The sequence below is a fragment of the Corvus kubaryi genome, unplaced genomic scaffold (assembly GCF_017639235.1).
Source record: "Corvus kubaryi isolate FWS band 111438036 unplaced genomic scaffold, C.kubaryi_AGA036_p1.0 138, whole genome shotgun sequence".
NCBI classification, from domain to species: Eukaryota; Metazoa; Chordata; class Aves; order Passeriformes; family Corvidae; genus Corvus; species Corvus kubaryi.
Window position 1 is genome coordinate 17,059,234 of NW_024580672.1, and position 27,877 is coordinate 17,087,110.

At 39.0% G+C, this 27,877-nt stretch overlaps 2 protein-coding genes across 5 annotated transcripts in view; one reads left to right on the top strand and one right to left on the bottom strand.

The window, feature by feature from the left end:
- The first annotated feature begins 819 nt into the window (after nucleotides 1-819).
- Nucleotides 820-19,412, top strand: ENO4 (enolase 4). Of its 3 annotated transcripts, XM_042019415.1 has the most exons (14): nucleotides 823-1,316; nucleotides 2,501-2,629; nucleotides 3,849-4,039; nucleotides 4,908-5,044; nucleotides 6,653-6,822; nucleotides 7,024-7,155; nucleotides 8,547-8,612; nucleotides 9,317-9,376; nucleotides 11,168-11,335; nucleotides 12,571-12,696; nucleotides 15,019-15,214; nucleotides 16,142-16,209; nucleotides 16,751-16,868; nucleotides 18,858-19,039. In XM_042019415.1, exons 1-14 carry the CDS (start codon nucleotides 1,179-1,181, stop codon nucleotides 18,944-18,946), a joined length of 1,788 nt encoding a protein of 595 aa, XP_041875349.1. In that variant the 5' UTR covers nucleotides 823-1,178; the 3' UTR covers nucleotides 18,947-19,039. The 3 variants fall into 3 exon arrangements, with proteins under 3 accessions (XP_041875350.1, XP_041875351.1, XP_041875349.1); XM_042019416.1 differs by lacking the exon at nucleotides 16,751-16,868 and having other exon boundaries at nucleotides 820-1,316; nucleotides 18,858-19,412; XM_042019417.1 differs by lacking the exon at nucleotides 12,571-12,696 and having other exon boundaries at nucleotides 822-1,316.
- Nucleotides 19,413-20,032: 620 nt separating this feature from the next.
- Nucleotides 20,033-27,877, bottom strand: part of SHTN1 (shootin 1) — a 47,574-nt gene continuing 39,729 nt past the window's right edge. For both annotated transcript variants that reach the window (XM_042019419.1, XM_042019418.1), the window contains exon 16: nucleotides 20,033-21,551. In XM_042019419.1, the coding sequence (XP_041875353.1) occupies nucleotides 21,341-21,551 (211 nt within the window). In that variant the 3' untranslated portion in view covers nucleotides 20,033-21,340. The remainder of the gene's footprint in view (nucleotides 21,552-27,877) is intronic.

Here is a 27,877-nt window from a genome sequence, read left to right on the forward strand (position 1 = left end):
CTAGTCTCCCTGTTATCTCCAACATGTTCCTTCATGATGCATTTTGTTTAGAGGCTGTTAAAGGCCAGAAGGTGGGAAACTGATACAGAGGCACTTAAATATATCAGAAGGCACAGCTCTCACATTGGGTGGGATCACCCAGCATACGATCGTGCTCAGAGACCGCCACACCGTACCATTACCTCCAGAAGCCTGTTCTTCCAGGAATATTTATTTGAACTGGAGCTTTCTGGGGCAAGCCTGTGCATGTGACAAAGATCTGGCACTACCTAACTACTGCCACCCAGCCCCCTGACTGCACAGGCCCCTCATGAAGCAGTGATGTGCCCAAAGGAGCAGCCATCCACCACATGAACTCCTCCTGAAGTAAAAAAATTTAATGAGGCACTCGCTACCCACTCTCCTCAGGGAACACGTAGTGTCAGTTTAGAAACTTTTTCAGAGGAAACAGCTTTTTAAAAAGAGGATTTAACTCTCTGGAGAGTTAGCATAGTATTTCTAAAGGGTGTGAAAGGAAAAGAAAATGATTTCTTAAGGGTTTTTCTTCATTATCACCCCACCTGGAGAAGTGAGCACACAATGAGCAAAGGTCCACACATATTGATTTTAGAGCTGGGGAAGTGTGCACCTAACAGCTTTTAAGTATCTCCATTTTCAGTTACTTCAACAAAATTACCCGTGAACAGTGTAACAAAGTGAAAGTTTTTGTAGGAAATTGCAGACTAAAAATGATCATTTCGGTTGAGAAATGTTTCTCTTCATTGAAAGCGGAGGGCTTTAAAACGCAGGAGTTACTGTGGGCGTTTTACAGCGTCGTCTCCACCAGACATTTCCCAAACCACATCCTGTCCCTCTTTCAGGACCATAATCTTGCACAGTTTTGTTGCTCGGAGACTTTTAAAACCGAGGAGCGCTTGCTCGGGCCGTCCTGACTTGGAAGGTCATGACCAGCCTCCGAGAGAAGCGCCAGCACCCCGCGGCATTGAGGAGGAAACCGGGCCAAACCGAACCACTCCGGCTCCCAGCCCGGGGTGTTCCTGAGGGAGCAGAGCCCCGGGAACGTGGGGCCCAGGCAAAGGGCCCCGAAGCGCCGCTGTCCCGCCGCGGGGCTGGCAGGGAGCGGGGGAAGGGGCGGGCCCTCCCTGGCTCCGTTGCCCGGCAGCGGCCGCGGCTCCGCCATGCAGGCGGGCGAGCGGCGGGGGCGGCTGCGGCGGGAGGCGGCTGAATATTACCGAGGGCATCGGGTGCCGGAGCGGATGGAGGAGGCGCTGAACACCCTGTTCCCGCTGCGCCCCGGGGATCTCTACGGGGAGCTGGTAGCGCGGGGCCGGGAAGCAGCCGGACGGGGCTGGAGACGCCTGTTCTGGCCTTGCGTCCCGGCGGGTGGCGGCGCGAGGGGCCGTGTGGGTGACCCGCCGTGCTCGCTGCCAGCCCTTGCCCTCAGGCCAGGGGGTGCAGCGAGGAGCTCGGCGTCTCAGTGGTGACAATTCAGTGGTTTCCCCCCTGGCCCGCGCAAGGATTGCGGTGATTCTGTGTTTGTGGCCAGTGGCACTTGGACGCTGTGCCAAGTACATGTCCGCAGCTGCCGGGCTTCGTGTCCCTGCTAGTTGCTTGTCTCGACACAAAAAACAAAGTAGTCCACAGATGGACTGCTGTTTGTCCTTAACAAAACCGCTGCTCAGCAGTGATGGCTCTCGGGCCAGCAAGAGACCGGGTGCTGTTCACACTGCAACTGCTCATGAAAGGCAAATGGGCCGCACTGGAAGGGTCAAGAGTCAGACCAATTTTACCTATTCCCACTTGGCAAAATATTGTTTACAGTAGTCCTAATGCAACCTCAATTAGTGGCAGTACTGGAATTGCCAGCAACTCTTAGAAAAAAATGATTTCTAGTATGATCTTTGATGGGAGAGTGGCTGTGGAATTGAAATTTCATTTCATTCCGTCTTATACTGTTTCCCATCTCCAAGTGTTTTGCCATCATCAGTGGAAGGGACTGGAGCTGGTAACAGCTTTTCTTGCTTTGCTTGGTAGTTGGCATGTTCCTCTTCTTTGTAGCTCTAAGTGTTTCGCAGTTTTCCCATTTGGCAAGCTGTGGTTTGATGACTCTCTGATACCAGATTAAATAATGAAACTAGTAGGGAAGTACGTAGAAAGCTCAGGTAAAAATGTAATCCTTCTTTTAAACCAACCATTGGTGTTTATTAACTACAAACAGAGACCCAAATATATTGAATTATGATAGTTCATCAGGCCCATTAAAGACCATGTTGGAAGAAGAAAGAGAACTCCACTTACCAGAAGTCTTGGTTTCCACCTTTCTCACAGGGCTCAAAGGTTGCTGGAACATATAAAACATAGAATGATAGAATATGCTGAGTTGGAAGGGACCCATAATGGATTTGTTCAGTGGTGGATTTGATTGAAAGATATTTCGTGGAATAAAAGCCTCTTTGCCTGGAAATTGGCTTTTAATGGACTTCTTTCTCCTTCATTTAAGGCTAACTACTTTTCTAAATTTTCAAAAGCACCAGTAATATGCAAATTGGTTGGAAGAAAAGTTCTTGATGGAGTTGGTCAGCCAACATTAGAAGTGGAAATATACTGCACAGTTAAAAACTATGAGAAGGTATGAGCTGCTTCTTCTCTTTTTACTTATTTCACTAGGACAATATCTGGGAGAGGTACTGTTCTTCTCACATCTCAAGGAATGTTTTATTTTCCATCTCTATGATAAGATATAAATCCCTGTGACTCAACAGTTGAGTGTTGTAACTTGGGAAAAAAAAAGGTGCTGTGAAAAGTTAGTGGCAGCAACTATGGCAACTTTATTTTCTGTGAATTAGACAATATTTTATGAGTGGGATCTGATAGTCTATCTTTGTATATTAATTTTTTTTTCTGTCTTAGTGATCATATAGGTTTTCCTTTCACCCCATACTAACCTTATACATTCACTTTCATTTCACCTTTTCTTTAATTTTCAGACCCTTATATTTCTCTTTGTGTGACACTTTCAGAAAAATACAGTACAGGTGAAAAACAGTATAGGTGAAGGCATTTCTTTTACACTGAGCTAATAGGTTGATGTGGGTGATAGTAAAGTCAAACATAGCCATTTAGCACCTGCAGTGCAGAATTGATGGCTCATCTCTTCCCCAGCCTGAAATATTCAAGTTACATCTTTGCAGCTCTAGCTATTGTGGAGTAATTATTTCTACTTTCCCTCAGTTAAACTCTGGTTCACTTAATTCTTGAATTACATGTAACCTCATAGATATTCACAGGATGTAAAGTTAATGCTGTTAGTGCAGGCAGCTGTGGGAAATTTGTAAATGATGTCTTCCTTAAGTGAATTTACTTAATACCATTTATTCCTCATCAGTACAGAAAGATAGGTTCAAATTATCTAAGTAAGACAGAAGTAACTGATCATGAGGGATGGCATTAAGCATGAATGCTGATGAATCATGGTGCAACAGGCTACCAACAGCTGCAATAAAAGGTGTCCTAATGACTGTATGGTCCTTAAAATAACTCCATTCTATTCTGGTAGCATAATATATGTATAAGGAAGATCTGCCAGAGGGTTTTTGCCTCTTTATGTAGTTATAATTTTGGTCAAAAAACTTGAATAATGTCTACAATTACCAAAGTATAAGAGTCTCAGAAGAAGGTGCTGGATGAGAAAAGACAAGTGGAGCAAATAGATTTGGAGATAGGTACTTGTAGAGTTGGTAAGGACATACTTCTCAGTCTTTCAAATGACATTTCCAAGTTAGAAACTAAATAGTGTTTTAAACCTTTTTACATTGTTTTGTTGCTTGGGGGTTTTTATTTTTTTTCAGAGGATTTGTTCCACTATAATGGCTTCTCATTCTCAAATACCTGAAAATGCTTTACCTGAAACAATTGAAGCTGATGAGAAAGAAAGAAAGGACTCTGTTCATACTGCTGTGGAATGGGTCAATGAATCACTGAACACAATGTTGAGAGACTTGGAGTCTACTGACCAGTGTCAAGCTGATAAGATGCTTGGGTAGGTCCTGCATATTATAAAAATTACTGCATTCAAAATATTTACCATTAATTTACATTGTTAATGAAAGACATATAGAATATTCAATGTTTTCTACTATTTAAAAAAAATATTCTTAGGATGTCATGTCTGTCTCAGATCCACTGCACTACATTATTTACTGCTTTTCTTAATTATGATATAAAAATCATGCTGGTTTGGGCTGCCACATTGAACACAGACTGTAGCAAACACACCTAATTGCCTTCCACATAGGCTAGATTTGAGAAAACCTTGATAAAGGGAATAAGGACTTGGTTGGAAAGTGAGTCTAAGTAAGATTTCAATGCATTGTTTACACTACTTTATGCATCTTACATACTCAGTTTGCTTGAATTGGCTTTCTGTGACCCATGGGTGAAGATTTCACTTCATGCATATAATTGAAATTCAGCCAGCCCTGAGTTTGCAGCCACACAATAACCAGTGTACAGCTCACCTCTGCTGGCTTAGCAACCTAGGCCAGGCTGGTGGATGGCATGAAGTTACAACAGGATCTGTTACTACCCATGCAAAGGAAATAAACCCTTCATGCTCAGATTGTCTTCTCAGAGCTGACTTTAAAACCAGAGTGATTTACAAAGCATGTGCTAAGGTCTGGGATACTTGCTTTTGGTTCTTTTTCTTTAATCAATGCTGCAGATGACTACCAAAAAATAATTATATGATAAATTTATGGACTTTCCAGCTTCACACAGTGCATCTGTGGTAGAAGCTCAAATACATGCACTTAATCTACCTCCTAGCATGTTCTTTAGCCTGTATCACATGTCTACTTATCACATCTAACAGTATTTTGACCCAGTAATTTTTATGCCTCTTCCTTCAGTGAATACTTTGCAAAAAAGGTGGAAGAGAAAAAGGAAATTCAAAAGCGAGAGGAAGAAGAAGCAGCAGAAGTTACTCCTGCCCCTGCTTCATGCCCTCCAACCCCAATACCTAAGCAAAAAAAAGGAGGAAAACCAGGTTTACTTAAATTAATTTTGATATTTTCTGCAATACAGATACTGATTAAAGTCCTAAAACACATCCTGTCTCATGTTCAGAGGGTTTGGTTACTCTCTCCTGACCTTTTTGATCACAGCAGTTTCAGCAGCAGAATGAGGGAGGGGAAAATACAGTTTCCTCATCATTCACATGTATTGGTTGAACAGAGTTTCTGCCTTTGTTTTACAGTTGGTTTAGACAGGAGGTTATTATTCTTCAGAGTGAGGAATAAGAATGGAGGAGGATGTAAATGAAGAATAAAAATGAGAATGATAAGGAAAGAAAAGGAAATCACAGAACTGAGCAGGAAAATGGAAATTGAATTGAGATAGAAGTTGAAAACAGTTGAAAGAAGGAGGAAGGAAAGTTTCCTTCTAACACTGAGAAAAGGAGGAAATACAGAGAAAAGCAAAAGAGAAAGAAAGAAGGGGATGAGATGGGAATGAAGGGTACTATAGAGTAAAAGGAAGTAAGCAAACATTCTACTAGAGGAAAAAGGAAAAAGTAGTGTGAGACTAGAAAAACAAGGTAAGAAAACATGGCCAAAACCAAACAACCCAAAGGGAAAAAAAGCCCATATGTTATCTCCATCTGTACACTAAACTGAGAGAAAAAAGGGTTGTTGTCATTTGTTGGACGGGCAGAAAATTTTGGCAAATTATTATTATCAGTTTAGTTGCAATTACCATACGCTGTCAGTAAAAAACCTCCCACTTCATATGCTGAATGTGTGCACAGTAAATTCACCTTTGACCTGAAATTTAACTTCTGCAGTTGTCAGGTCCATCCAGATATCACTGTGGTGTATATGATACTTCAGTCAAGCTTCTGCTGATACATCTATTACATGTTTTCACTAATTGTGACATCAACTGTGATATTACTGTTAGACTCAGTGCCTGACTATTTGGAGCCAATATAAAACAGTCCCCAGTGCAGTGATTTTTGGGAATCAGACCACTTATTGCAGCTTCAGTAGGTGCTCCCTGTAAGTGCTATTGGGAACTGCTTGGTTTACAGCATTTTGGAAAAAGTTATTTTATCTGAAAGGGAAATAAATTCTTATGAAAATTTAATGTGTAATATTTAAAAGACCTGTTTTCTCTTTGGGAATTCCAGTTGTAATAGACCTGAACTTTTTTCACAGTAATTATTAGAAGAATTCAAGTGTTTGTACTCCCAATCAGGTTATAATGTAATCTTCCAGTTTTTAATGCAAAATCCTAGCATTTAAGGAGCACAATAAAGGAAACTGAAAACATGCTTTGAAAGGAACCTGAAAATGATATAATGTTATTTGATTCAAACACAGATAAATAAAAATACATATTTCAGTGGCTGAAAGATCTCCAAAAGAAACAAACTTGAAATGCATTTGAAACAAAGTGAGGACAGATACTGTGCTTACTTGTAAGGTCATTCCATATAAAATGGCTGACAAAATGAAGTTTTTAAAAAATTAATTATTGGTTTTTAATACATTGAGTACACACTGAAATGACAGTATCATATTTACTCACATGACTGTGATCCACAAGCATATGTTTAGAACCAAGGAAATATTTAATACTACTCTCTCTCTTGTAGTAAAGAAGGTGTTAGTGAAAGAGAATCCCATCCCACCTGCAGAACCTGCTGAACCCGTGCTGTGTGGCAGCTTGGCCATTGGGGGAACATCACTTGCCATAGCAAAGGCTGGGGCCACCATTAGCCGTGTCCCATTGTACTTATATATTGCACTGCTGAAACATGATCAGGTACATGTGGCTTTGTAATTTTGTTTATTTTATCCCAGTTATCATAATTATCGTAGCCAGTTGTGACAGTGTTATTAAATTTGCCTCATAGAATACACCCTTAACACCATTGCCTGTAGCAGTTTTGAACCCTGTACCGTAACTAAAATATATTAGAAATTATTCTACGTTTTTATTTTCACCTGGCACTCCCAATTACAGGAGTCACCTAAAGAAATGATTCTACCACTCCCAATGGTTACTCTGTTGAACTGTGAAAAAAATTTACCTACGAAACTGAAATTAGTGAAAGAAGTTATGCTTATACCACCAGTTGAGTTATCACTCAAACAGGTACTGTTTCCTTTTTTTTTGTAAATGTATTCTATAGACATCATACTAACTACATATGTACATAAGAATACAGGTCTTTTCAATATAGTCCTTACAAACTATATTTTTCATCTTTTTGTTAGCTTGCAAGGCCAAAGTTTTAACAGATGTTAGTCAGTGCAGAACTCTAACACTAATAACATTAAATTAAGTGAAAAGATGATTTAAAAGGAGAACCATGAAGATTTAATTTGAAAATGTATGTTTATATAGAGGAGAAAAATCAGTGCATTGAAGATGTCAAGGGATTCTGTTATACAATAATAGATTTTGCATTAGTAGATTATAAATATTAGCAGTTGTTTGATATAGCATACAAAACAACAAAAGCCGTAACAAATTCACAGGAAGGCATAAAATATTTGGGAATATGTTGCTCTAAAATGATATTGTGACACTAGAAGGGAATACAAAGAACAAGAAGGATGTGTGAGACAGATGGGATCAGCCCTCTCTCTTTTTGTTTAGCCATGTGTTGCATTAAAGAATGTATCTGCACAAGATGCCTTCATTAGGGCTGTGATTTCTACTTTGTGTGCTGGTGACCTGAAAAAATAGCTGAGCTCGATTCTCTTTCTTTTTGCTTTTCCTTTAACTTTTCTGGATTGTCCCCCAGAGCTGTTAATAAGGTCACTAATTCTGCCCCATTCAAAGGATGCCTCCCAGTGCCCATGGGAGAGGAGGAAGGTGTTTGCTGCAGTGCAGAACACGAAGCTGTTTGTCCTGTAGTGTTGCCAGCTGTGACTGACTTCTGCCCCCTTCAGTATTCCTTTACTGGCACAGTTTGAGAAAATCTGAAATGTCCTTTACAAAGTTAGCACTCAACATTTACCAGCTCAGCTGAAAAGAAAAAAGAGTCTTGCATTAAAAGCAATGAATTAATTTAATTGGAGTGTTCCCCAATGTTTAAAATCAAGACAGTGATTTTTTTTTTTTCCTGCTTCCTGGAAGTATTCTGAAGGTAAATGCACTCAGTCTTGTCAGATCTTAGGAAGTCTTAGGCAGAGTCACAACTGGGAACAGGGATTATCACCTTTGCACTTCTCAGATATAAATGCAGACCCATATATTTTTTACTTGTTAGATTTGTGAAGGGATACTTTTGGGGAAGAGACTGCTTTCCTTGACATCCCACAGTCAAATATTCCTTCTCATTCCACTGCTGCTAACTGTTTGTTGTTGGACACTTGTCTGCATTTTGTGGGTGGAGAGATTGAGTTAAAGGTTTGGGCTTTTTTTAAGACTTTATATTAAAATTTGCCTTTAGAATAAATGTTATATCTCTTTTTATTTAAGTTGCTAATATGAATTAATAGAACTTCCTTTTGAAGATTACTGTTGTTTAATTTCAGGGCATAGAAAGAATTCAGGATATTCAGAAAGAATTGACAAGACTGTTGGAGCCTTCAGGCAAAATGGTACAATAAAAATGTGTTCTAACAGTGAGATGTACTTAATTTAATCTTTTTACTACCATTGTCCTTTTAAACATACACGTGGAACACTTAGCCTGTTACAGGCTCATGACACAGAACAGAAGATGTTGTTTTCTGACAGATGAATAAAACATTGGCCATTTGGTGATAATAAATTAGAACATTTAGAACAAAATATTGTCCTAAGCATAAGGCTTTCTGTTTACCTGAAGGAATATACTGGGAGTGAATAGTATGAGGGGGAATATACAATATATATTCTGATCTTGGTACACCTCTCACATGCAACAAGTTTTATTCAAGGTATTACTATTACTGTAGTAGTAAATAAGTCTTGGTGTGTCATGGGCTTTTTGGAAGGCAAGGTAGTTGGGTTTCTCCAAGTACAGAGTCTAGATTCTCATTTCTAAGATCCCCTGTATTTTTGATGGGCTGGGTGAGAATGTCTTGAAAACCAAATGATGGTTGGACAGATGTCCACATAGAAATAAACATTTTAAATGAGTAACCACCACAACATAAAACTATTAAACTATTAAGTAAAGCTATTTCCTAACTTACATATTTACAATCTCTTTTGACCAAAATTCTGTCAATCTTTTTATCTTATCTTTTCTTTCTGAGATGTCTCTGTCATCTTTTTATTTTTCCATGGAATTGATTTCTTTCTTCTTTCACTCCAACAGCCTGGTCCACAAGCAGACAGTAAGAAAGGAAAAGCACAAAGTTTGGGGAAGAAAGCTCCGGTAAGAAAAGAGATTTTAACTCTAAGCCTTCAACAAGGTATTAACAGCAGCAAGGAACCGAAATGTTCTTAAGAAAGGAAGCATTAATCTACATCACCATTTTGGAAAGGTCAAGGCAAGACTTAAATATTCCAAAGGCTCATATTTTACATAATAATTTAGATTCTTCTGACTATACCATCCCTTCCTGGGGGACAGTAGAGGAAATAGGGGAAAATTCCTGGGATCTGGTAATTTTTCTCATATAGAAATTCTGGTAATTTATCCAAATGAACATTTTGCAGCACCAGCAGAGAACATGCCCTTTTGATCATGTAGGCCATAAAACTATTACTTGTAAGACTTGCAGACTGTGCTGTTTCCTAACCCTGGGAGCATAACTCCCCTCTTTATCCTGCTGCATTCAGTTCCCAGGTCCAGTCTGAGGTTATAGATAATGGCAGATACAAACCAGCAGCTAAAGGGCAGCACTCACAGTATTGCACAGGACTGTATTTTATATGACTCAAATGATCTTTTTTATCCCTTCGAAACTGGTAGTTTGTTGATGAGTTTTCCAAATAGTGGGATGGAAATGCCATGCAGGTTTTTCTCCTCATTCTGAGATGATTTAAATATTATCAGGTGAGAATCATTACTGTTGTGAAGTATAAAAAAGAAAGGATGAAGAAGAGCTTTCCTATTTTATTGTTGCTAAAAAATTCACCATCATTAAGATGCTGGCCAGTGTTTTCCTGGTGGGTAGTTTCCATATTAGTACCACAATATGTACTGCAATCATAAAGTAGAATATTTCTGTAAGATACACACAAGGAAACAGTGCATTAGATTCTCTGAAAAAAATTCCTTTTATTTCAGTGGAAGAAAACTAAAGGAGAGAGTAGTGAAACTGAATTTAAAACTGATAAAAGCACCGTGTGAGTTTGAACTTTTTTGTAAGGGCAAAAAAAAAGAAATTACAAAGTAGGCAGTGAAGAAGAAGAGCTTATTTAGGTTATGGAAGTAAAAACTAGACAGAGAAATTTTTTATACAGATAAAAAGTGCTTTTAATAGAATGTAATAAGGCACAGCATATGGACATCTTGAAAACCACATGAAACTGCAGATTTAACCTCCATCTGAAGTGCATGAAGACTTCAGCTTTTTTTGCTGTCTGTTGCTGCATCTTTATAACCCAAAATTCGCAGACCCTACAGTTAAAAATCAGTACTTGAAAAACCTACAAAAAAACTGACAACAGAAGGACATGTGAAATACTTGCTCAGTGTAACTCTGCTTGAGGCTCATGTCCAGGAATACTGTCCCTGAAGCAGACAACTGCATGCAGCTGGGCTGGAGGTATTTCCCCTCTATGAAATTTGTTCTTCTAGAAGTCTTGGAACACTCCATAGAGTCAATATCAATGTTGTAGTTGAGGATAAATGAGTAAAAGCTATTTAAAAAAGCAGAATATGTTTTTGTGTCAAAAGATTGGTCCACAGCACAAGAGTATTCATGACACCTCAGTGGTTGTTGAGTGCCTTTAAAATAATTTTGTAAACCAGTACTGACCACACAAGACTGAGATCTACATGGCCAGACTATTTCCAAGGACTACTGGCTCTCTACTCATTAGCACTTCATAATCCCTCTTTGCTAGAAAATTGTCCTTAAAGCTGCCAAGGAGATTTCTGAGAACAAATTTTTAATTTGATGACTAAATGCAGACTGAAATGACAATGAAAAAGGAATATAAATATTTATAATATATATGTGTGTAAATAAAGTGATTATTTTTGATTTGCTTTCAGCCAGCACCCTTAAAAAGAATATCACACTTAGGCTGCCTGACAACAGGATATGATAATCTAGAACAACTGCTACTCCTAATGCAAGCAGCTTGCAAAAATACAGGTCTGGAGCTAGGAACAGACATGTACTTAGCAATAAATTGTGCTGCTCATCAATTAATGGATTATGTAAGTTATTTTTCAATATCTATTTTCTTGGGTTTTAAAATAAACGTAGCTCTTGTTTAACATTATTTATTATTATGTTGCAAACTCACCTACTAGCTCCTAACTCCATTTTTTTTAAAGTACTAACCAAGCAAACAGAAAGAATTATCTCTGCATTTATAAATTCTGGTTGAATCTGCTTTTTTCCCATTACATTAAGCTACATCTCTTGTTTTGTTCTGACTATCCTAACATTTCCGTGTACTTTTACTATGGTATGTTTATATATAATTAGTGCCCATCTCACTGTGCATCAACATTAATTTTTTAATTTTAATTTTTTAATGTTTTTATTTGACAAAATCTATTTATGTCCCAATGAAATCTTACAGTTCTTGCCCCTTATTCCATGATCAATCAGGCTTTTCTCTAAGCAGGAAAAGAAACTTCCATTTCCATTTAGTACCTCATGAGCTTTTACATGTTTGGGTGTTCTATAGTGCCAAAGATTCCATTACCAATATCTTTTGTGAAAGCAGTTGTTCTCCTGTGATATCTGTATCCTTATACCAGAATGTGCAAAATCTTAACCACTGAATTATCAGTAATTCTGTAACTTTCTGTTATTGAACTGTTAAAGTCACTAAGGCAGTGGATATCCTGCACAGTTTCACAATGTGTTCTTAAAATTCCTCCCAGGCTGTAGTTTGTGATTCCCAGAATGGTGATAGTGATTTTAAACTAGTCTTTTTTTTCTTTTTCTTTTTTTTTTTTTGAAAGGGGAAAGAGGCAGGGAAAGGCAGTATCTTGGTTTTGAGCACTGAGGGTGGTGCACTCCTTTCCCCAGTGATATTTTCTTTGTGAAAATGAGGAAAAGAAATCCCCTTGTTTTTGAAGAGAAAAATGAGATTTTTTTTCACATGATATTCAATAAAAATGTCAAATACTGCTAACCTTATGCTATAATAATGCCAGTGTCAAACTGGCAGTGATGCCTAGAAAGTGCTGAAATAGATCTCTCTTCCTTTGGCAGTGGCATTGTTCAGAGACTTTGGCATGAGCCCACTGGAACCCACAGTGTCATTTTAGGCAGAGTTTTCTGTAACAATGTGCTGACAACTCAGACACAGAGTAAAGCAGATGAGTGAATGCCTTCTCTTTGAAGCACACACAGCCCACTGCCTTAACAGAGATGTGTACACCCTGCTTTTCAAAAGGGTCTTACTTTCCTACCTTTTACGCTTTTTACCTTCTAGGATAAAGGAAAATATGAAATACTCACTGGAACGTTCAAAAGTCCTGATGAAATGGTTGCCATGTATGTGGAAATGATTAATAATTTTCCTTTTATTATTGCATTAATAGATCCCTTAAGAAAAGAGGTAAGACACAGAGCAGTCCTTTAAAAACTGATGATACTGTTCAGTGGCATATCACTGAGCTTTTCTCATTTTTACAAAACATGTAAAATACAAAGCTTCTGTTTTTCAAGTCTTTAAGCACCAAAAAATATCACTAGAAAATGCATCTAACAATTTATTTGAATATATTTTATTGTCAATATCCAAATTTTTCTGTATTTTTGACATAATTTCTGATAGGAAATAATCCTGGCATGAACAGAATACAGTCAGTATGCATACTTTAAAGAATTAAAAGAAATTGCTCTTTTATTTGATTTTACTTGCTAAACCACTGTTATTTTTATTACGTTTCCCTCCTTATGTGCACAATTCAAATTGTAAGGTAAAACTGTAAAATTCAAGTGTATTACAAGAAGTCATGTGTAATGCAATATTGTATTCTAATATTGTATTATATATATTATATTATATTATATTATATTATATTATATTATGCTGGAGAAGAAAATATTTGAACATTGTTGTATGTTCAGACAAAAAAATCACCAAAAAACACTATTGCTGCAATTCTTTGTGATGGGCATTTGTAACTAAAGTCCTGTCACTTGGCAACATTGCTTGGCAGAATGTTTGAAGTGGGAGTAAGACACCCTGTATTTACCTCTGTTATCAAAGTTAGAGAAGTTAATTAGTGTGGCAAATCAACTACAGCAATAAAGCACAATACTATTAAACATGTTATCAAACTACAGATGGATAAAAGAGATTGCATAACATTAAATATATACATTTATACATAAGGTTAAATTTCCATGTATTAAAAAAAAAGAATAAAAACTTAATTGCTGCAGAACCTACAATTGTAGGCCAAGATTCTGCAGTTGCACAACTTAATAAAAATTTGCTCTCAGTGTCAAATTGCACTTTATCTTCTTAAAAATACATAGAGGGAGTTCATTTTCATGAACAAAACACAAAGACTGTGATTGAAGGGAGAAGCAAAGTGATATTGGCTTTGTGAATCTGCCCAGTGCCTGAATCAATAATTCTAAAACTGATGAACTTCAAAATCCATCTCATTTTGTCCTTAGCTGGAACTTTAAAAGTTCATTTTCGGAATAACTGTGTTTAGTATTACCTCAGCCTTGTTAGCCTTGCCTCCCTGTACTGTTTCAGTCTGACTCTCTGAAAAACCATGTTCCAAAACACCAGGTTATTCCCCACTCCTGCCAGGGCTGCAAACTTCTTTAGGAATTCTTATGAAGGAAAATATTTGCAAGATGAGAATCAGCAGGAAAATTACAGCAGATAGTGAAGTGCAGTTGGGAACAGAGTACAGAGTTAAGAAAAATGTCTCTCCTCCTCTTCCTCCTCTTCCTCCTCCCAGATCTCCAGGGCTTACCCATGCCACATCTTTGCCCCAGATAATTAGATCTTTGAGGATTAGTACTGGTACCAATTCAATAATTCATTGCCAGACACCAGACCACGTTGGTGCTTAAATTTAAACATTTGTTCAGGTGTCAAAAACTTCATTTTCTTTAACACACCGGCTTGAAATCCGTACAGGAATGGCCCCGATGCTGATTTCAAGTCGACAGGTACAAAAATCTGTCTGATCCACAGACCAAGAATAACCACTGGCAGAATTATGAAGCAGAAATGTTTTTAATGTGAGAACTTTGCCTTCTGTGGACACGAAGCAAGCAAATTAATTCATACTTTTCTTCCTTTGAATTCTTTACATATCCTTGTCCTTTATTTAGCCTGAATCGTCTACCATGTGGACAATGCATTAAAATAAAGAAACAAAGACCCTGAAAAATGGAGCTTTGCTAGAAAAGAGAGCGTTGTATTCTGCTGTTCCCTATGGGTCCTGCCATTGAGTCTATGTCTCCTGTTCATTATTTTATGTTCAAACAACCATGACACTTAAAATGTGAACACAAAAATGAGTCCTTTGAATAAAACAATAAAAAATTTTTTTATATTCTATCAAAATGAAGTAAATTTCAGGAAGGAAATCAAAATAGAAAATCCCTACACTTAATTTAATTTGAGATATTTTTAACTATATTTTGTGCAAATAGTGTTGGTTAATTTCAGATTGAAATTTATGTTTTCTAGCAAAATCTTAAAATCCAAGGAAAATCCAAGCGGTATGTTTTTCTTAGGCAGACAAATTTAAAATACAGTATAAAATGTAACTTATTTATATGAAGGGCATATTTATAATTAAACCCAAATTATTATTTAATTTTTTATTTTACCTCCTCTGCTGGGGTTTTCATTCAGTTTAGTTTTTTAAACTCCAGTTGTTTACTCTATTCATTTATGCAGGACAGAGAACAGTGGAGTAGCATCTGTTGGTCCCTTGGTTCCAAATGCTACCTGATTGCTGAAGATGCTGCCACACATATTTCCAAACTCAAAACTGACCAAAACATAAATATAGCAATGTGCAGTGGTGTTGTGCTGAAATACATTAACCAAACCAAGGTGTCAGACCTCATAGAACTTACTGGAATTCTCGATGGTGAGTAGAGGGGGGAAAGGCTGAAACCAAACCCTACGAGCCACACCCATAAATATTACATCTTTTTATTTAATTATTGACACTTCTAATTTAGAAAGCACTTGTCAGGAGAAACTGAAATTCAAGTTTTCATTCACAGATCCCTGTCAAGGAGCTTAAAACAGCATTCAAAGCTCCAACCGTAGTCAATTAATACACTGAATGTTTTGAATATGGGTGCCCTTTGACACTGCAGCTAAGTGTCATGCTGCATACCAAGTTAGATATCAGAATTAAAATAAAAGAGATGTGATCAATTCATCTGAATTTTGATTAATTTTAGCATTAATAATTTAAAAATTAAAGCAAGTACAAACTATTTAAAATTGCATTTACATAGATTATTGACTACATACTATTGAGCCTTTGTAGTAACAGTACTAAGAACCTGGGCAACTTTGTATGTAAGATTTCTCTTTGTATCACATTTTGTTTATTCATTTTTATACCCAAGGAATAGATGGACAAATTTAATATAGCTTAGTGTTTTTCTTGTTCCTTAAAAACACCCAGAATCGCTGTATCAAAGCGAGTAAATAGCAATTAAGAGATTTCATTCAGTCAGGATGGTAAATTCTTTTTCAAAGAGAAGAAAAATCATTACTATAGTGAGGAGCATATTTAAAATAAATAGCACAGCCTGACCATACAGATCAGTGAGAGACAGAGACTAGGACAGGATGTTAGATGTTCCCTTATCCATCTGAAAATAAAACAGAATCTTAACAAACAAATATAGTTTACATTTTTGTAAGGTGGGTTTTACTCCTGTTTGTATTTAAGCTTGGATAGCCCAAGGGTAAAAAAAAGAATGAGAGGTCCAAACAATTTCTGTGTCAAATACATAAAATACACTCTAATGAAGGTTTTCCCTCCCGTTATATATAGGTCAAAGACATATTACCATATTAGGAAGTCCAGATGGAGAATCTTTAGATGAGAGCCTCGTGGATCTGGTAAGTACTGAAAGCTGTTCAACTGCAGAATTGCAAAATACTGCTTTTAACATGTACTATTTTTCACAGAGAAAGCCTTTTTGTGCTTGAGAAAGAAACAACATTTTACAAAATGGGCTTTTTCTAGAGGGTTGTTTTTTTTTTCCCCACAGAGAGTGGTTATTCTTTTGAATTTAAAGAGAACACACAGGAAATTTGCCAAAGCAGGGAGTATATTCAAAAGTGTTATGATCCATTTGCTTGCATTAGTTTATAAAAAAATGCGAGTTACTTAAAACATTCCTGTGTAGTAACAATATTTTAAGCAAAAATTCTTAACACTACTATATTTAATCTTTTGCAAATAAAATTTCATTTCATATACCAGCAAAAATTACTGTTTGTATCTGGCAAATCTCTCCCTGAGAGGTTTTATTTCCCCCGTTTCACTCTGTGGAGAGATGAGGGTGTTAAATTAGACATAGGATACCGTGTTGAATTACTGGGAATGACTTCACTTCCCCGAGTGTGGAGTTTTACCACGGGCGCTCTCTCGTTGCAGGCTGTTGGTCTGGGTGCCAGGTTTCTCAAGTTGGGAGGTCTCTCCCGCGGAGAAAGGGTGGCCAAATACAACCGGCTGCTGGCTATAGAGGAGGAACTGGCCGCCAATGGAACGCTGCGTACGAGCCTCTTTCTTACTTTGTTTTCAGCCTGCCATGAATACGGGCAAAAAGATTGGAGGGAGAATGATTGAAACTGCACCCCAGGAGGGAAGGGAAATCAAAAGGCTGTAAATAAGGGCTGACAAAAAAAACCTAGGATAGCACTTGCCACAATGTATATTGTTGTCCTAATGGATTATCTGTTTACTGAATGTTAAAATAGAGCCCCCTTCTTGAGGAGTAGCCTACATTAAGCTTTTTCTCCAGAATTAATTGGTTAGAATCTTGAAGCCCACGGTGCAAAGGGAACGAAACAAAAAACCATGCATATAACATGTCGAAAAGCTGCCAAAATGGAATTTTAGGGCAAATACCCCACCTCCCTCGAGGCCCTAAACATATATTGCTAACAAAACTTCATTTCACAACCCTCTTTTGTACATTTCCAGCAAAATGTGTTTGGAAAGCTGCAATTGCATGGGTAAGCCTTAAATAAAACCCAAGAAAACCCCAAGCTGACGATGCACATTCAGCCTTAGCCACTTGTATGCATCTGCCTGCCTGTTTCAGGATCTGCATCTTCTTTTTACACTGTACCAAGGCACTGTTAAATGCTTAACAGTTCATTAGAGCCACTTCTCACTTGCTCAGGTATCAATCAAGCCAGAATAAAGACAAGCAATCTGAAGGGGAGGCAGAGAGACAAGGAGAGGAAGAAAGGAAGGAAAAGGCTTGCAGGAATTGTATTATGCCTAAGAAAAGGAAACACGAAGCAGAATTAAGTCATTTTACCCTCGTTTGTAATAATTTTCAGTGTTCTACACATAGGGTAGCAGCACTTGACATGCACACTATAGAACAAAGTTTTTAATTGAAATTTGTTTTTACCGAAAATATTTTGAGCTTTTTGAAATCTCCTCCTTGCTCATAAATAATCATTGCAAAAAATTGAAACACAGACACAAATTCTTTTTTGCTGAGAAAGTAGTTTCACAGAATGCACTTTTCAAAAATAAGACAGATAATTATAGAACTATGAATTTTAACTGCCTCAGCAGTATTAATATATTCCCTCCTCAAATAGTATAGTCTAAACAAAGGCTCTCGAGTCTGACAAATATTTAGACCTATATCTGATGAAATGAAACAGCAACAATCCCCGACACCGTTAATCATTTGGCAGAAATAAGATCCAGTACCTAAATCAACAGCAGGGAAATAGTGAGAGCAGGTCTGAGCTGCATACCAGGCTCTTCATTTGGCTGGGCTGGAGCTGGGAATACACAGGAGAGCCCGTGCCGAGGGCACTCTAAGTGGCTCATGGCTGGGAGGTGACACTGGCCCATCAGGAGTGTGTGAGGGGCTCAGGAGCATCGCATCCAGGCTCTCCCATTGCCTGCCGCTCTCCTTCGAGTAGTTGAGAGCAGCCCCGGTGGCGATGATGGGCCAGCAGCTCACCTGCACGGGTGTGTGACCTGCTCCAGCCGGGCCTCCCCTTCACCTGGCGGTGACACAGGGCTGAGAGGCGCTCAGGGTGGCGTGGGCATCGTGTGTGGGGCAAAACGGGGAGCTGGTGGTGAGGGCAGGGATGGAGAAAGAGTCACAGAGCTGGGAAAACCAGGGAGAACTGTTAGTGGCAGTAACTGTGATCTGTTACGGGAGCAACACCGGGACAGGGGCTTTCATCTAGTTGCTCAAGGCTGGGGTAGGGACAAGGCAGAGTCAGCTAATGGAAACTCTGCAAGAGCACCAGTGCAGAGGGGAAAAAAAATACGGCAGTAAGGTGAGATGATCAGTGAAGAAAGGAATGCAATACATAACTCAGGCTGATGTGCACCATGTCCTGATCCTGTAATCAAAGTGCTCCTTTCTAAGGACCAGACTTCTAAAGGTGTTTCAACTCTTGTAAGAATCATGTGACATTTTCAAACATCTGTGTGCACCAGAGAACATTACAACAAACTCGATTACAGCAAACATGAGCTGCTTTTTTCTCTTCTGTTTCAGGTGAAGCAAAACTTGAATTTATTGATTTTGCTGCAGAATCACAGCCAGAACAACTTCCTGATGTGCTTCCTGCTCCAGAGCAGGATTAGTTGCCTCCACAGCTCTCAGCCAGCCCTGCAGGTTCACAGCTCAGCTCCCAGAGAACAGCAGCTGACTTACAGCAGCTCACATTAACTTTGGGATAAATCTCTAAAAAAAACATTTTACTAGGAAACTCATATATTAACTACTCCTAAATCAATTTATTTTCATTCTAGTATGAAACTTATATATTAAATTTTCCTTAATCCATTTCTTTTCAAGCATTTCAGCCAAATATCTCTAAGAGATTTCAAATACTGGCTTCTCTTTTCCCAGGGATCATTGCCTTCAGCTGAAGCGAAATTAACTGAGCAGCGACTATAGTCTGAAAATTCTGTGCTGCATTTACAAATTGACAAAACAAATACTGCTGTGTTAAGTCCAAAACTAAATGTTTGTTTTGAGAAAATCAGATTCTCCCTTGATACAAAGAGCAAGCTGTTGACAAACAGTAAAAAAAAAAAAAAAAAAAAACCACCACATTTTACAAAAAAACAAAGGCCTTGACTGTTACGCTGCTCCATCCCCCCATCCCTCAATGCTGCTCTGAGATCCAGCCTGCAAAGGAGATTTTGCTCCCGTTGTAGCCCTCAAGACAAGTGCATCAGTGCAAACCCCAAATGTTGGGCACAGAGTTGTGACTGGCATCAGTAGGAAGCCTGCTCCAGTTGGAAGCAGAGAGTAACAAGTCAATTCCACAAGATCTGGGAAACTTGTCAGGAGTCTTTTTAATAAGCAACAATGAAAAGTTAAAGAAATAATTTATGTTCTAGGTAACAAAACAGTTTAAGTAAAAGAAATGCTTCTTGAAAAACTTCTCGGTTTTGTATAATTTGAAAATTTGAACATATAATACAGCAGCAATAATTTGAGGAAAAAATACATATATGAAATTTTGCATTTTAAATTCAGTGTAACAGACAAATAAGTGAAAAATTAACAACCAGAACCAGCTGCCCCCAAGAAATGAAAATATCAATGAGAGACAAATTTCCGCAAGTTTATGAACTGTATGTAATTCAGTAATTAGATCAAGCCCAAGATTTTCGTAGCAAACATGCAAAAACCACCAAAAGAGATGTGAAACCACCACACTCATTACTATCATTTTATTTTTAGGAAAAGCACCAGACAGTTGCATGCAGAGCCAAACCAACAAACTCAGAACATTCATCCTTCAATACTATCACTGTTTCAAATAATTAAATAAAAAAGAATCCAAGTGCATTCAAGTACGTGCCCACCCAATTTCAGTTACACCAATCTTTAGGCAAATCCCTGATTCCATTTGTTCATTATAAAAGAATGAGATACTGTGTTGAATTTAAAGAGACTACAATGGAATGTGAATTGGCAGTAGAGCAAATCAATGATGTTCCTATCTCACCGTCGTCATAGGCAATAAGGGCTGAGGGAAACTGGGATTTGTGTTATCAAACACAGACACCTGAAGTGTCACCTCATAAAGAAATTAATGCCACCAGTGTGTGCCAGGTTCAAAGCAAGGGCTCATTTGTTAGCACTGGGAGTTCTCAGAACGCTGATTCCCAATAACTTGCAGTCCTAGAATCAATCCCAAACGCAGCCCATGCCCACTGGAGCCTAAGGCAAGTTATTTTTGTGCAGCAGTAAAAACAGACTCCAGCTGCAGCAGTTCCAAAAGCTGCTGTGTAACATTGAAACAAAACTCAGGAGCAAGTCCTCCTTTGGAAAGCTTTTAACCCAAATGAGAGCACCAGTCCCAGCCCACAAACCCCTGACTCTGGCTATCGCTGCCAAAAATCTTGGTACCACAATGAGATGCTGCACTGCCTCTGCTTTTCAGTCTCTGTCCCCTGGGAATCTGAGACAGAAGGGTTGTGCTTGTGCTTTTCATTTCCTCCCTGTGTGGGAACAGCAGTCAGGGGACCAACAAGATCTTGGTTTAAGTGGATATTAAAATATTTTTAGAGCAATGTGTCTAAACACATTTTTATTAATAATTAGTATCACCCCTCCCATACTGAAGTTGATGAGGGTGTAATCACTTACAGGGTCTAACCCAAACCTGTCCAGCTCAAGAGGGATGCAAGGGGCTTCTGGCAAGCTTTGGAACAGACCTTTAACAAGGCATCTTCTCAATAAAAGAAGAGTTAAAAAACCCTTTTCAAATCCATTTTTAAAGGTAACTGACACTATCTAAGAAATTAATAACCATACCTGCAAATTAAATGGGAAAGGGATTTTGAGTGACACACAGTAATTTAACACTTCAGTGCATGTAACAAAAACTGCATACAAAAGACCATTTCAATCTGTATTATTTCTGTCTGGAGTACAGACTGTAGCCCCTAGTAACACACCTAAGCAATTCACATGTCCAGATAATGATTCCCAAAAGTTACAGCCTTTCAGAGTAACAATTAACAGTTAGAACTATCTGTTTCTTTTATTTTCTCAACATTAGTTTCATTATGCGGTGGCTTGGTTTTCTCTTCTTTCACTTTGTTCTGGTTCAGGGTGTTTTCAGACATTTGATCTCCACTGGTGGACACAGGATCTAAAACTACCACAGATTCGGTCTCTTGTTCACTGCTCGAAGCTTTTCTTGTAAATTCTGTGTGACTGGTTGATCTAGAGGAGAAAGAATAAATATATAAATACAGATGACAGTTCACATATTCAGAAGAGCATAAAAACACAGAAAAGCATTTCTATTAGTAGCACATATGACCAAGACAGGTCTGCTAAGCTAACAAATACATTTAAGGATTTAACAGCTGTTATGTACAGACAGCAGTGCACAAAATGCAGCAGTCACATTCCCCCTCCTGGACCATTCGTTAAGCCAGGCATGGAAGATGAAAAATGAACTCAAACAAGGCACTGAGAAATGGCTTCTCCACATCTCTATCCCAGAGCCACCCACTTGGGGCTGCACTGCACAACTCTGAGGCACAGAGTAACCAGGTAGGTGTTCCCTTGGCTGCTGCTGGTCTCACTGGGAGCAAGTGCTAATGATTTCTGGAAATTCACCCACTGGCTTTGCTGAGCTCTCGAGGGTGTTCAACCCACACTCTGTGCTGCAGAAATGGGGCTACACCACCATTGTTTGCAGTGCAGGGATTTGTGTGGATAAAAAGCCTCTGAGCGGGGAGGAAGGAAAGGTCAGAGACACCTGGGTTATTTGTCAAAGCTGGCATCAGCCTATGAACACTAAAAGCACTTGTCTATATTCAAAAGCTTTGTACTGGTGTTGAAAACATGCAGGCAAATCCTTAGATTAGCCAGAATGCACCAGCAGAGAACATGGCAAACACTGGGAATGCTCAACCTGAACAAGTGGCAGATTGGGGTGTTCCACCTTAACCGTGCTGGGAGGGCTGACAGAGAGCCTGGGAGCACAGGCTTGTGCCTCCTGCACCGTGCATTCCAGAGCCTGAGCCTCCCAGAGCCTGAGCCTCCCAGAGCCTGTCAGCCCAGTGCCTGTGGGCTCAGAGCCAGGCAGGCTCAGGGATGGCAGCCACATTGCATTGGCCCATCCTTAGTAGGGCCTTACACACCACTATGGATGCACTGTCCACACCCACAGAGCCCAAACTGGGCTGAAATCCCTGGTGCTGGAAGGTCCTACACACACTGCACTGGCTTGTCCAGAGTCTTTTCTTCCTCTCTTCTACTTTTTTTCTTTTAAATTTTCATGCTCATTTATTACAAACAGTCTTCCATACTGGCAAGGCAGCACCCTTGATAGGAAAAAGTAGAATCAACTTGGAGGCCATAGAAAGAAATTCAGCTACAGGATCCATCTGCCATGAACTGCCCTTTATTGTGACAGTCTTTGTCCTAAAGAAAATGACAAAGAAGAAAGAGGTCAGCCCACTCAACAATTAGAACATGGGGTGGGGACTGCACCAGCTCCCACCTGATGGGGAGAGAGTAAATGAACAGCTTAAAACCAAGAAAATAATCACAGAAACAACAGTTGCTGCACTTTCCATTTCAGAAAGAATTTACTCAGCTTGCAGCGCTGGATACGGCAAATGAAATTCCATGTTCAAGCTTTAATTATAAGAATTGTCTCTAACATTAGAACTTTGGTATAAGTTAATTAATGCAGAAATTGGCACTAATAGATACAGTTTCAGACTCATTTGATTATCTTCAGAAGCTAGTGATTTCAAAAGGAAAATAATGCTTATTTTATGCAGAAGTTGCCAATCATTCCAGAAAAATACAGGGCGGGGTATTTTGAATGTTACAGCAAATTAAACTTTTTAAAGCAGTGTAACCAGAAGAGGGTTATTTTAAAAAGTGCTACTTTTGAAAAGCTGATTGCCCAACACTACAAAAATGGTCAAAGCTATAAATGCCAAGTTCATTTTTATTTCACTTTGGAGGTAACTATCTTTCAAATCCCAACAGCTGGACTATTTAATACAATCTGGTGAATCAAAGTATAATTCTCCACTGGGCTCACAGTGGGGAGTCTGCATTAGTGTATGGCAGCATTCCAACAACTGATGCACAGCCAAACGCTCTGAAGTCTGTTTCATTTATAACAAAAATGGATAAAATGGCAATCATATTTACCACCTTCAAAGGACAGAAAAATGAAAGATGTCGATATAAAGTAGTTTAATGGAGAAAACCGGTGATTAAATCAGTGTTTGCAGCATAAAAATAAGAATTACTATCTGACTTTGTTGTACTAGTATTGCCTTCTTCAAATCCTTTACACTGGTGCAGCACCAGCCTGACAATGCTGCTGTTACAGCTGAGGCATTGTTAAAAATTATTAACCCTATTTATCAGGTATTCACAGCTTACTTTCAACAGTTTGTCAAGAGCAGAATGTTTCAGTGTGAAGAATGAACATAATTTTGGTGCTCCTTTTCAAAAAACAGCATCTACTCCTACAAATAAAGCTGGGAAAAGCAGTGAGTAAAGACAGAGTTTGCCACAGTTCTGAACAACTCAACTTTGTCCAGCCAAGGTATCTGCATTTAGTTCTATGCAAAGCTCTTCCCTCATTAAGATTGTTAATGCTGTTATCAATATTCTTGTTATTTGTGCAACTATATATTAAACCAGACATTGAGACCCTAGTTCTATTGTACTCATTCACACACAGTTGTTCTCAAGTCTGCATATATTTTTATGACTAAACACAAAAAAATCTGCACTGTGAAATTTAGATTTAGATGACAAATGCATTTGAGATCAATTCTATGGGATGTGCAGTGTTGCATGCTTTGTTATGTAAGAGTATCAGAAGCAATCTGTTCTGTATATATAGTTACAGAACCTACAGAAGGTGTAAATACTAAAGGATTACTAAAGTCTGCGAACTAGCACTGCTGTGACCTTTGCATAAAATTTACAGTAGGAGTAAAAAGGACAAACTAAGGATCAGCTTGTCAACTGAGATTTGGATTTTCTTTGTTTCCTCTGGTAATACTAGAATCTTGGCATTATTTAACCTGGGTTGGTGCTCTATTCATGAAATCATTGTAAAATCATTGTAATATGCATCCATTAGAAAACAGAATTTTATGTCAATATTCACTGAGAACAAAAGCAAAAATGGCAGATGTGTCTGTTATTTCAGAATTCTTGATAAGGCAGGAGAATAAGCCAGAGAAGACCACAGGCTAATACTGAGCAACAGTAAAAAATACACCAATTCCAAGTTTTGAAAGTCTCAAATGAACAAAAAATTCCATCACACTACTACCAATATTTGTCCAACAGAGATTACAGGGAATATAAACAGTGACACTGGTGAATTAGCCCTTTGTTCCCTTCTTTGATAGTACCAGTGCTACCTGCAACACCAGACATCTGTGAAGGACGTGCAAGAAACCTTCTCCATTTCAGAATGCCCCTGCTAAATCCAGCTGAGTACAAAGGTGGTCAATGTAGCAGCCAGCAGAACAGAACTGCAGACAATCTTTAGCATGGAAATTGTTCCCATTTTCAGGTACTTTTTTTTGAAAAAGCCCAAAAAATCAGAAAATTTACTTAAATGAAGAATCTGGGAGAGCATCTGCCTGCACTGAGAAGGCACACAAAGAGTACAAGCTAAGAAAAATCTATCGGTAGCTTTTACAACAGTTAAAACTGAGGAGACCTCCAACTTCCAGAACATCCCATTGTTTTCTTCATCTGTTGTTCAAACCAAATTGCCCATGTTCAAGCTGCACTGGAAAACCTTTGCAGTTCAGCCCAGCTGAGGCTGAGCTGCTCCCTGCAGAGCTGGTGGATGATTTGGGGTACTAAGATTACAGCCGGGAGAGGGAGGACAAATCCTTTAATTGTATAAAATCATCAGATTAACACTAACCCTCTCTGTAGTGCACTCTGTCAGCAGAGAACTCTGCAGCCCAGAAACACAATGTTTACAAAGTGCTGAAAAAAACCCCACCAAACAACCAAAAACCCAGGGGCAGAGCCAGACACACCTTTCCCTTCTGTGCCTAAACACTGCAGGGGGTTACGGGAACTCTCTTTGCTCCCAAGGAATATAAATTGTCACCTCTTCTAAGCAGAATTACACTCATGCTGGGTTAAACACTGGGGAAGAGATCTGCAGAGGAAGTTACCTGCACACTGAGGTAAGGCCTCAGTTTGCCTACAGGACACACATTACTGATGTCTCCCCCCTAAGCACCACCTCAGCAAAATTTCACACATTCCGAACCACCTCCTTAATGGCTTCAGACACACAAGAACCTCTTGCACTGAAATGACACCTCACCTAGAGGTTCTAAACTCAGGTTTTCTATAGCAAGCTGTACATTAAAATCTAGGTGAAGAAAAGAGAATAAACCCTTCCCTGCAAGAGACACTTGGCAATTATGAGACATGCAGTCCTCCCCTGTGATGGGAAATGTTTGCTACCTGCTGCAAACAGATGAAGAAGTCACACCTTGCTCAGATTTCAAGGAATGGCAAATGATGAGGGAGCTGCATCCTTTAACCTCAGGTATGAAGAATGAGAAGAGGATTTCTCATGTAGGATATGCAGTCCAGGCAGGGCACTGTTTGTTCAGTTAGCACGGGCTACTTGGAATGGAGTGGTGGAACGGGAGCAGAGTATGGAGGGAAGCAGCCCCTGCTGCAGAGCAGATTTCAGGGTAATTCACTGAACCAGCTCTTGTGTGACCCCCCAGGACACCCAAAAAGGTTGGACCATATCCCGTGGTTTAGCTTCACTCATCCACTGAATCCAGGGATACAGGATGCACTAAGAACACTCCAGAATACAAATCAAAGCATAGCAAACGCAGAGAACAGTGAGATTTGCTTCAGAAGTGCTCTGCTGATCCAAACTAAGCTGCTTCCAGGGAAGCTCAGAGAAAACTGCCCTAACTACAGAGTCCACTTGTCAGACTTGCTGGCCAAATGAACTTCCCTCTGCTACCTGCTTCCAACAAGCCCTATTTCCAACAGTGCTTTCACACCTTGGAGTCTGGAGGCTGCTTCTGCCAACCTCTGCTGCAAACAGCACCCAGGAGAGAAAAGGAAAGCAATTGCACTGCAACGTGGTATGGGGCCTGCAGGTTGTCCCTGCTCCTCCTGCCAGCCTGGCCAAACCAGAGCAGGAGAGCCCCAGCACCTTCCCTCTTGCTGGAAAACCATCCCTAAAGGATGAGTGTTGCCCATTGAGCAGATTTACACCAGTGGCTCAGTGCAAGGAAGCCCTGCAGCACGAAGGACTCTGGCCCACTACGTTTGTTTTAATGCTTTAAACGGATAAATTGAAGTGAAATGTGTCTTTCGGGATGTCACTGAATAGGCAAGCTGAGAAATAAATTGAGCTTCACATATGCTTTTATAACACATAACAACTGTGACTGTCAACACAAGATCCTTTTCACTGTCAATTCACCACGCATTCTGTAAGACCTTGGGGCCTGCAATTATTTCATTTCCTTTCTTGTAAATGCAATTTCCACTTAGTTCAGTGGAACAAAGGTACACAAAAGGTGGCAGGAGTTGCTTGTATTTTCTGGTTTGTTCAAAATAGTAGAAATCCACGAACTACAAACACATTTTTCAGGAACAACCTCACCCTTCTGTCAGAGTAGGAGTTCAAGAAAATGCAAAGGCATTATTCAATAAAATTAACTGTTGAACATATCTTCATCTTTCTGATTAAATTAAAATGAAGATCATCTTTCCTCTAAGGATACTTACATGAAATAAAAGGGGAAAATACGTATGAATGAAAAAGGCATTCTGCTTTTAAGTCTTAGTAGGAATTAAATACAACTGTAGAGCACAAAAGGAAATTGGGCTCTTCATCCACTCAAAAATAAAGGATGGAAGTACCTGCGTAAGAGTGAAGTATCAGTTCATAAAAATAGATGCAAACTGAATATTCAGCTCATTTGTCATGACTTGCTCCTCTGAAAAAAGCAATGGAGACTTGCTAGAATTGGTACTGGTGGTATTTTATAACGGACAGAGTGGGAAATCAGAGGTTTAATTAGCCATAACTACAATCTTCTGCCAATCTTACTTGTCTCATCTATTTCCTTTTCTTGAAGTGACAAACTGACAAGCAATCTGGCAAGGGAACTGAAGCAAGTGCACAGCCTAATTCCAAAAGGAGCCTGGTATGGTTGGAGAACAAACCTATACTCCAGGGAATCTGAAATAAATATTGCTGAAGTAAGTTTAACTCTGATGCTGGGTTCAGGTCTTCAATCTGCTGTGATGAAAAATTCTGCTGCCCATCTGTGCAATGCAGCACTAATTTTTTTTTTTTAATCATGACATTTCAAGGTAATTCAAATTTTTTGCCAACCAATTTTTAAGAGTAATACTCAGGACTTGTTTTGGTTCAACAGAAACTGCCCTGCACACCAGCATATAGACCAAGATGACTCACATGATTGTATTTTTGAAAATATTTGCCAGAACTACTTTTAATCAAGACTTAACAATATAAC